Below are 11,150 nucleotides of genomic sequence, written 5' to 3' on the forward strand. Positions count from 1 at the left end.
TTACTATTTTTAGGTTGCAAAACAATCAAAAGCCTCTGAATTACTAATTTCTACTGATCTATGTATTGGCAAAGCATTCCATTGAGTTAATGTTTGTATCTTAATTTGCCAAACTTCTTGTGCATTTGAAACTGAAATTATCCAGTTCCATCAAATCTTTCGTACGATATGACATAGCAGTCAGATTTGCCAATGTGATGACGAAAATGTCATATTTCCTCAAAACAAATTCTAAAATTAATTTTACTATTACCCCTGAACTCAATGAAGCTCGGTCTAAAATCTCAAAGAATCTACACAGTGGTCTTTACAATATGGACTGCCACATGCAAACCGAGTGGATGCCAAATCAAAATGCTACATGAAGCATCCTACGATACTACAAAATGGGAAATCCTATGCCATCTATAAACTTCCTTCATTAATTTCACTGGGCCATCCTGTTTCACAGAACACCCTGCAAACAGATTCTACAGAAGCATGACAGGCAAAAGCCTGTCATGCTTTTTTTTTTTTTTGTCTTTTTTTTTACACATGCATACACACAGACATGAATACAAAGACACAGTATAAAAAATCTTTGATCTTTGCTACAAGGTACTCAAATCATTCACACAGAACACAGATGATTCATGAACCTCTATACTCAGTGGTCTCTCTCTAGTAGGGGATCCCTGGAGGTGGAGAAACCTTTGACGTCACAGAAGTTCTTGAGCTTTGAGGGGTAATCTGTCATGATCCCATCCACCTTCAGCTTGATGGCCCGGTTCCATTCCCGCTCGCTGTTCAGCACCCACAAGTAGATCTGAGAGAGCAAGTAGAAATACATTTGTTTATCCTTCCTTGTCGTCTTGGAAGAATGGGGTCATCATTTCCGAAGCATTGTGAAGGGTATGACAAGTTCTGGAACAGAGCACTACAGTTCAAAAATTGACTCTATGCTCGGCCATTCCAAGAGCAATTTTCATCTCATAAACTTTGAATTCCTCTTAGAATGGTATGCTCTGTATTATTTCATTAGTAGGTTTCTTGATATCTAGCAAAAACATAAAAGCCCAATCCTCATCTCCATCAATACCATACCATTCCTTTAAACTAGCCATATCTTTTCATGAACTCTTCAACATGTCCACAATGTCCCCTTACTGAATTCTAAGATAGTTAAATGCACAAGATTAAAGCAGTGTTTATCTCACCTTGATGCCTCGCCTCTGAAGGTGCCTGAACAGACATGGACGGATAACGAGAAAGTCGTACACACGGAGAATCGCTTTCAGCACACTCCTACCCTCCAAAAATTCTCTGCAAGAAGAAAGGGACAGTCTGAGATGAGCAAAGAGGCACTTTGTGTTAGATTATGTAATCTCAATTTGTAAAAAAGCCAATGATAAGATATGATTTTGCATTCTGATTGCTCTAGAAATGGAAGGGATGAGCTGACATTACTACATGTGATTCAGATTTCACTTATTTGCAGTATTGTCAGCATCAAGTTCGTGAAAATTTTGTGGTAAACTTACAATGTAATGCAGTCTTTTGTATTACAGTGGACTCCTGTTATAACGAAGTCCTTGGAACTGGCACTTATGTGTTTGCTATAATGGGAGTGCACTGTATTTTTCTTCATAAAGTTGGGAGCAATTTGGTGGTGTACCGAGAAATGTAATGTAATCTTCTTTTCTATTTTTTTTTTTCATGATTAAAGAGGCATACCAGACAAATTATATGATTTACATTCATTCATCATTACAAACCACATTACCTGATTATCAATGAAAGCAATGCTGAAAATTCTTTAAGTGATGAAATAACATTTTGTGACAGACACAACATATGTCCAAAACAATTGACATTATGCTTAATTTTCTAGATGGGTTTCTCCTATCACAATTTCTCAGTGGTTTGTTTTTCATAATCATTGCTTACCACTGATACATATGAATAATTTCTCGTATCTTTTGGAGAGCTGACTGCCAAAGTTAATGCACGAATGAATACAAGAAAAAAAAAATGAACAATGAATGAATTTGAATGAATACATAAATACATGAAAATTTAGAAGATAATGGCATGTCAAGTGAATGAATTGAATGTGAATGAATGGCTGATGGATAATGTATGAATGACAGAATACACAAATGAATGATTGAATGAATGAATGAATGGCATGAATGAATGACACAAATGGAATGACTGGAATGAGGCCTCTCCTGGGACTACTACAAAGAACTAACGAGTGTTCCAGTTGGACGACTTACAGATCATTGATGAGTGTTCCAGTTGGTACCTCAAGGTAGGATTCCATCAGAGGTACGAATGGCAGCAAACCGGTGTATGTTAGGAGTACAAGCTTCAGCATACCAGTCATGCCAAAGATTATAGGGATGTCTGGTGCCTTTGAGGGAAAGCCAGCATAATTTTCATGATGATAGTGAAAAATTGCTTTAAAGCAAGTGAAATCAACTTCCAATACATAATTGTACCAGCAGTCTAAATTAAATGAAAGTCAGCAAATTACCCTGACTACAGTATACATTACGATGCACATCTTAAAAGTCAAATTAGATTGTTGCCTTTGAAATTTAACACTTTAACACCAGGCAATAATAGTTCTCTGATACAATCATGGCTGTTGAAACTCAGTGTTATGTGTTTGTGCATTTCATCAACAATTGACCAGAAATTACTGTTTGTGCCACAAACTGTTTGACCTATTTACTCTCTTCATAGCATTCATCAGATGTGTGGCCAGACTTGAACAAACCAAGAAGGCAGACAACCTTCATTGAAATTACAAATATAATTATGTCAATATGACTGGAATCATGAGATCTTTTCGTCTTTCCTCTCTTTCTTCCCCCTTTATTTAGCTTTCTTCTTAAGATGTGGAAGGGGGGGGGGGGTTAAGGATCAATGAGTTATACAAAACACCCATTTAAATTGACTTTGATCATGGAGTATCTCTTTTCTTTTACAATCTGAAATAACACAACTACCTAGCAGAGCACTTTACATGAGTTTCTGTAAGTGCAAGTATGACTTGAACAACAAAAAGTAAACAGAGCAATTAATTTGGCGTAAATTACAGTTAGAGATCACATGCCAAGTTGTGTGCTATATCAAACATTCATATGCAGTCAAGTTCAAACAATAGACATCAGCCTATGCCTACTTTTCAATTCCTTTCACGAAATGAAATGAAGTTTGTTTATTCATTTAATTTTCTGATCAAACAATACAACAGTAATGACTTTAACAATACAAAGTAAAAATAATCTCAAATTTACATATAACTGTGAAAATGAAAAAAAAAAAGGAACTCAAATAAAGCCTGAACCATATGCCGGCAGGATATTTTCATCAAACAAACAAACTTCTGCATCTTGAATGAAACCTGACTGACTGATCGTAGGTACTTATTTCTATTGTTATTATCATTTATTCATTTCTTCTTCTTTTTTTTTTGTCACAAACATCATGCATGTTCCCTTTAGAAGTAGATGTAAGTATGCACTTACACTTTCAAACAATGAATTCTGATGTCCTTATACATATTGTAATTGGAAAAATTATTCAAAAGTAAATAAAAACTCACCTTCTTGTGGACCTTTACGCCAATCTTGCTGTTGAAGTTTCCCACCACAGTTATCTTCTCCCTCTTGTACTCTTTGATAAGTTCAAGAACCTATAATGGTAACATTATGTTATTATAACAATAATAATAATTTTGAACTTATATTGTGCAGTTTCTAAGAAGTATATATACTCAACTGCACATGACAATATGATATAATCAAAAGAAAAAAGGACAAATAGATCAACAAGAAAGTAACACAATATAATTGTTAACCAAAAATTATAAATGATGAAATTATAATATGATACTCCCTGTGGTTTGTTCTCTGTCTGGCAAATCTGCTGGTAAGCTTGATAGGCAAGTTGGCACAGAGGGCAAGAAACTATATGCCAGTGAATTGAGAATAATGTTACCTTCCTCGAACTATTGTAAGATATGTGCACACCATGGACTGTGCCAGTGTTAATCTGAGTGCTCTTTTAAATGCCACAGTACAAAGAAAGCTTTGCACTCAGTTTTATTTATCACGAAGACAGATTGCGTTGTCTGGTGATCGAATATCAGTGCTCCTTGTGTTTTTTAGAGCAACTTTTTTATTTTCTGTCACAGTTGTTTCTGCAAAAGTCGTGCCTCCCAGACCTGGACAATAGCGTAGCCATTGGCCATTTGCAAGAAAAGTATTCACACATTTGTGTTCTAAAATGTACACAAATGGATAGGAAATGCGTGATAAAATGCTGTAGTAATACAATTTCAGTTGGATAATGACATAAATGCGAAATATCAGCCAAAAAGCTTCGCCAGAAGTACTACAATGTCAGAGCTTACCAGAACCTGGTTTCCACAGGATGTTTCACATTCGATTACATTGATTACAATATATCCAGTCATAGCGGTATCCACTGTGTGCAAGGGTGAATTACCTGCAGTGTGTTCTACATGCGATTCAGTACTACTGCTTGGTCATGATTCGATCATCATAATACTAGCAGCCTTTTCCACACCTGAAGTGGGCACTTCAGGAATAAAGTCGGTCCGACTTTTAATGTTTCACACTTTTGATTGAAAAATACTACAAAACAAGTCATTATCTCGGCAAATCGGCAAATCTCGGCAAAACCAGGCAATTTTCTACGTAGAGTTTTCCAATACTGTATAGGCCGAATATTTCGCGAGGTTTTTATTGTCGCAAATTTCGCGAATCAGGTGCCATTCGCGAAATTAAAGACACGCACAAATATTGACTCAGATCCTGATGTGAATGTGCCGTACGCGAGTACTCTTCTCCGTTCAGTACATAGCCTTTTGTCAAGGCCCTCTCGCTGTCACGGACGAGCAACGGACGAGCGAAGCGCAACCCCACTCGGCTGGGCTCTCTTCACCATACAGCAAGAGGGCCTTGACAAAAGGCTATTCAGTACAGGACTCCATGATCGCGAATTTAGCCACTCGAGAAATCGTTGGGAATTCCCGATTTGCAAAAATTTGGACTCACGAAATATGTGGCATATACAGTATACTGCAAGTAAATGCCAAATGGTGGGAGATGAATTATGAGCCCTTGCAAGCACTATGTTTTAGCTTTAATTGGACAATATCAAAGTTGACTGACTATGATTGTCTCCACAAGATTTAAAGTCTACCCTGACCTATCAGCTCACCTTTTCAATAAGTTCGTCATCGTTTCTCTTGATGTCGAGGTTGATGGGAAAGTCTTGGAACTCTTCAAAGACCTCTCGAAGCAAAGGTATCCGCCGGTCCGGACAGTCAGGCTTATGGCACGTTTCTGCAGAAGTTTGATTTCAACATTCATGATAAATATAATAATATATTTTTAGAGCACCTTTTCTACTGGATACAAAGCGTTACGAGATGTCATCCCTGGTTGCTATAGGAGACAAAATATATGCAAATTAACAGGCAGCGACAGTACAAGTCCAGAGCAATGCATAGATAGGGATTTTAAAATAAGTAGGTCTTCAAATTTCCAAATGTACTCCTTCAAAGAAATACAAATTGATCTTCTCGCAAAAATAGTAAATGATAGCAAGAAAACCCTAATGTACATGATAAAAAATCTATAAAAACATAAAATTGATAGACGAAAATTCTCCCTGTTGACGACAAACATCATAAAAGAGAAATTGTCGATAGGAGCAACTCCCGGCACAATTTCCCATTGAAGTAAATCATAATTATGAAAATGAATTCGCCTTGCTCATGCCATTTTCAACCAATTTCTAGCAGTTGACAATCAAAACACTTAGACACTTTAAAAAACATTGTGATATCTCTTACTTTGTATGATGTACAATCTCTCTTGAATGTGAAATACTAAAAAGCCATGTAAACATCACTCAGTATACATTTACTAAACATCTTTTCCTACATTTCTCTACAGAATTTGTGATTAACACAAATTATTCATGCATTTCATGCATTTTCCATTTTCTTTGACTAAAAAAGGAAATACCTACAAATTCTAATTCAACATCAACACAGGTCATGAAAATTATCACCAGCTGTTTTTCCATACAGTACAATAAAAGTTAATACTAACCAAAAAAAAAGAAAAAAAAAGAGGAAACAGTTTAATTGGCAAATGGTATTTAATATCAAATGTCACATAATACTTTCAAATTACCAAGTGCATTAAATTTACTGACCTTGTGCAAATTGAACCTCTAATTCACGACGTAATTCCGGTAGATCCTGAATAGGGAATTTAGAAAAAACTAGAATTATCACTGAAGGTGATTAAACACAAAAATTATGTGTTCCACAACTATATACCTCAGGGCCATAATGCCTGCCAAATTTGGTTTCAATTGCTTGAAAACAGTGGGAAAAGTTCACTCCACAGGATTTAAAAAAAAAAATGCGGTTACCATGGCAACGCATTGTCCGATACAAATACAAAGGACATTTTGCAAAACTAGACTTAAAGGACAAGTTCACCTTTATAAACATAAGGATTGACTGAATGTAGCAATATTAGTAGAACACATCATTGAAAGTTTGAGGAAAATTGGACAATCCGTTCAAAAGTTATGAATTTTTGAAGTTTTTGTGCAGTAATCGCTGGATGAGAAGACTACTGCAGTGTATGAATGACTTAGATGTCACATGCGTACAACAATATAAGGAAAATATAAAGAGAATTTCACAAAATTCATCTTTTGAAAAAAAGTACACATTCCCTTGACTCGTTACCGACATATGTTATGGGTAATATTATTCCCCCTGCCTTTAGAAAGAGGCAAGTCAAGTGGTCTTTTATTATGCGAAAAAAAGTGAAAATATGTTGAATTTTCTGTACATTTTCTTTATACCGTTGTACGCATCTGACTCACAAGCTTTAGTAGTCTCCTCATCCAGCGGTTCCAACACAAAAAAAAATTAAAAATTCATAACTTTTGATTCGATTGTCCAATTTTCCTCAAACTTTCACTGATGTGTTCTACTTATATTGCTGCATTTTCTCAATCCTTATGTTTATGAAGGTGAACCTGCCCTTTAAGGAGCATCATACACACCAAATTTCACCATCATAGATTAAATGGTTCAATTTGACACAAAAATGAGTGGTTACCATGGCAACACATTTTTCTTATATTTACACATTGGTGTCTTGCATAACTACACCTAAAGATCATGATACTAAATTTAACCTTAATTGCTTGAATGATGTGAAAGTTATTCAATCCACAAGGTTTTGGTAAAATTATGGTTACCATGGCAACGCTTTGTCCGACAAACACACAAATTATGTGTTCCACATCTATGCCTCAAGGCCATAAGACCGACCGACTGACCGCCCGCCCGCCTGACCAACATCACGGTGATTCCAATATACCCCCTTCACACTACCTGTGGCGGGGTATAAAAATCATGTGTTCCACATCTATACCTCAGGGCCATAATGCCTACCACATTTGGCTTCAATTGCTTGAAAACTGTGGAAGAAGTTAACTCCATAGGATTAAAAAAAAGAACATGCAGTTACCATGGCAATGCATTGTCTGGTACAAATACAAAGAACATTTTGCAAAACTACACTTAAAGAGCATCATACACACCAAATTTCACCTTCATAGATTAAAGGGTTCAATTGATACACAAATGAGTGGTTACCATGGCAACACATTTTTCTTATATTAACAGATTCCAAATCTATGCCTCAAGGCCATAATGCCTACCAAATTTGATTTCAATGACTTCAAAACTGTGGAAGTTGTTCACTCCACAAGATTTCGAAGAAAACATGCAGTTACCATGGCAATGCTTTGTCAAGTACAAACACAAACAGTGTCTTGCATAACTACACCTATAGATCGATTCGGGTTCGTTGAGGGCAGCAGACAATTTGTGGCACTGGGCGCAGCCATTAGCTCATTTTGCGGTGTCCCAGCCTACCCCCCCTCCTCTCCCCCACCCCCCGGGAAACATGTTTATCGCGCACTTGTAACAAAGGTTCGCGCACTAAGCAAGCATTCGCGCACTCAGCACTAGACGCCTATTGGCTCAAACAACCATCTATCAGTTTTTCATTCCGTGCGCGTGCTAATGTAGGGAGAGGGGTGGGGGAGTGGGAGGGCGGGCCGGCTGAGACACCGCAGTAATGGCGCTGCCCAGGCCAAAAATACACATAGCGCATCACAGAATCGGTCTATAGATCATCATAGATACCAATTTTGAAATTGATTGCTTAAATACTATGGAAGTTATTCAATCCACAAGGTTTTGGTAAAATTATGGTTACCATGGCAACACATTGTCCGACAAACACAAAAAACATGTCTTGCACATCTACTGTATACGCCGTTATTTTCGCGAGGGTTTAATTTTCGCGAATTTAGCGAATTGCAGTTGGATCGTGAATTTAACAACACGCGAAATTGTCTCCAATGCGCTTTGTTGATAGAGCATTAACGTAAGCGTCGGCGTCAATTCGCGAAAACAACACCTCGCGAAAATGTCTATGACCTCGTCATTCGCGAAAATATCTGTACGCGAAAATAACGGCGTATACAGTATACCTCAATATCATCATTTACCCTAAGTTTCATTTAAATTGCTTCAAAACTGTAGGAGTTCGCGACACAAGATTTTGCAACAGACCGACCGACCGCCAGCCCGCCCGACCTTCCGACCAATATCACGGTGATTCCTATATACCCCCTTCTTACTACGTGTGGCGGGGGTATAAAAAAAGAGAAAGAGATCAAAGGCAGAGTAAAGTTAGTATGTGAAGTCTTTCATATGTGCATACATCACGGGGGGGGGGGGGGGGGGGGGGGGGGGGGGGGACTCTTTTAAAGAGTTTCAACAACAGGCATCTTTCTCACAGCTCGGGTTCCACCCTGTTTTGAGTGTCATCTGCTTGTTTGATTTGATTTATTTCTGCATTCAATCTCAATCAAATGCAAATTGAATACAAATTTCAAAAGCACAAAGACAAAGAATAGCAAGTGCAGTGATTTAAATTGACAAGGCAACATTACACAAATAGATAAGCATTTATAATAGTGTTGTGATATATCATAAAAGGCAAGGGTTTGAATTGTACCTGATAATCCGTCTCCTGAATTGTCGCTTCGTGTCCCGTCACCCTGCGCAGGTCGTCGTCATGGGATACCACCACCTGTTTGTCTCTGGTGAGCTGGCAGTCCAGCTCAAGCATCTCCATACCAACCTCCCGGGCCCTGACAGAAAGGGAAAAGAACTCTTGTAGCTGCCTGATGCCGTGACTTTTGATCCCCAAATTTCACAATCCATTGATATGCCACCAACAGCCACACTGTGAGAGGCATACTCTCAAAATTCTAGGTTATATTTGAAGAAATACTTAACTAACCACGTTCTTCCAAGCACAGCGAGAAAGAGGGAAGAGTTAACAGAATTAGCACGAACCACATTTCTCACTTAATTATTAGCCAAGCTAACTAGCACACGTGCGGATGTCGTCAACCCATCTTCCAGAAAGCAATGCGCTCAAAAATCAACTGCTGCATTTGAACCAAATGAGGGCGTATGGATTGCAAAATGTGACAATTGTATAACAAGTATAAGTGCAAGAACAAGCATAATTCCTGAACTTAAAGAAAAAAAAATTACCTTCACAGATATCCTTTTTTCCTTGTTGAAAAGTATGAATACCATGACAGCATTTGCAGTCCATGGCCATGGGTAACATAAAACTCACATTTTCAGTGAAATTGCAAGTCTAGAAGAGAAAGCTGAAACCCAGCTCTCAAGATCAACACACAAAAATGCACCTTCAACTGGATAATTAAAATCAACCTGCTGATGATATTCATGAGAAGGTATGAGCTGACGGCTGAACACTGAAAGTCCTGTCACATCTTTGCAAAAAAAGTGATTCACTTGTATCCTACATTTTTGTGTACTTACCATTTGAATGCAGTCATGGTGTTCTCATAACCCTCTGCTGCACCTATCCAACACATACAGACATAAATGGGAGAAAATATTTAGAGAATACAGCAATAGTTAGAATTAGATGTGTTTTTGTCCGAAAAGAGGCAGTTTGGTTCGTTTCCTTGTTTCTACGTGCCATCAGTGTTTCCTTTTTTTTTCAAAATCTGTTTTAATGCAAACTGGCAACTATTCCATTTTTCTTTTCTTCTTCTGATTACATGTTTTGCATCTTAGCATATTATCAGATAACCTGCAAGTGAAACAGGAAAATCAACCAAACATATCAGACCATACAAAGTGTACGAAACGCTAACAGGACATTCACGGAGAGAGCATGATATTTTAAAGCACCCCTTACAAGCCATGATTTACAATGTCATCACATGAAAATAACATTATCAGTTTTTTTCTTTCCCTGGCCATCTACCTAATGCTATTTAAAAAAATGACACTGATTGGCATATAATGACATAAATGGTATCCCGGGGTACCAAATAAAAATCAGCCACTTTGTTGAATTATTTATATTTTTTTGAAAGGTTGTACCCTCGGTTGCCAAAAAGTCGAAATTATTTTGGTGCAGGAGCTAGCTCGCGCTAGCCACTGCACTGCACTGCACTGAAGCACTCGCTAGTACTAGCACAGCATGCCATGCACGCATAATAGTATAACATGCAGTGGCATGGGACTGACTATGTACATGCACACGTGACATAGTGCATGCATTTCTCTGCGGCTGTCCTCGAGTGGACGTGAGGTGATGCTACACAACGTGGTACCCCGGGATCCATCATATATCATCATCATCACAATAATAAAGAGGGATTAGAGTACAGTAGTAATATGAGCACCCAGTGTGGATTCTGAAAATTTAACATTACATTACCCTGCACAATGAACACATTGTGTTCTCGAACATCTTCCCCCCCCCCCCAACATTCTCACACTGAGGACTATAATTGCAATCTATCATGCTTGGAACAATTGTATCTGATATGTGTTTGTTTATTGTTTACCATTTTCTTATCTGTAGTGTTGTCATGTTTGAGCATCTATAATATACATTCTATCTTTTCATTTTTTGAAGCGGCCATTGAGCACTGAAAGGTGGACCTGTGCGCTATACAAGTAG

General features: G+C 37.8%; 1 protein-coding gene across 1 annotated transcript; it reads right to left on the bottom strand.

The window, feature by feature from the left end:
- Positions 1–596: 596 nt before the first annotated feature.
- LOC139714222 (lysophospholipase D GDPD1-like) lies at positions 597–10,008 on the bottom strand. The gene is made up of 9 exons (XM_071625935.1): positions 9,992–10,008; positions 9,147–9,282; positions 6,240–6,289; positions 5,579–5,598; positions 5,239–5,339; positions 3,596–3,685; positions 2,259–2,395; positions 1,197–1,302; positions 597–805 (listed from the first exon to the last, which is right to left on the bottom strand). The coding sequence occupies exons 1-9, from the start codon at positions 10,006–10,008 to the stop codon at positions 647–649; spliced, it is 816 nt and encodes a 271-aa protein (XP_071482036.1). The 3' UTR covers positions 597–646.
- Positions 10,009–11,150: the final 1,142 nt, after the last annotated feature.

The sequence above is a fragment of the Diadema antillarum genome, unplaced genomic scaffold (genome assembly GCF_040938485.1).
Source record: "Diadema antillarum isolate AM-2024a unplaced genomic scaffold, OU_Dant_1.0 seq00002196_RagTag, whole genome shotgun sequence".
Classification (NCBI taxonomy): Eukaryota; Metazoa; Echinodermata; class Echinoidea; order Diadematoida; family Diadematidae; genus Diadema; species Diadema antillarum.

Bases quoted from the DNA above. Each gene is read 5' to 3' on its own strand.
- LOC139714222 (XM_071625935.1), bottom strand. The intron at 2,396-3,595 runs GTGAGTTTTTAT...TTTCCCTCAAAG, and splicing joins GCGTAAAGGTCCACAAGAAG to GCACCAGACATCCCTATAAT. The intron at 1,303-2,258 runs GTAAGTCGTCCA...TTCTTCTTGCAG, and splicing joins GGAACACTCATCAATGATCT to AGAATTTTTGGAGGGTAGGA.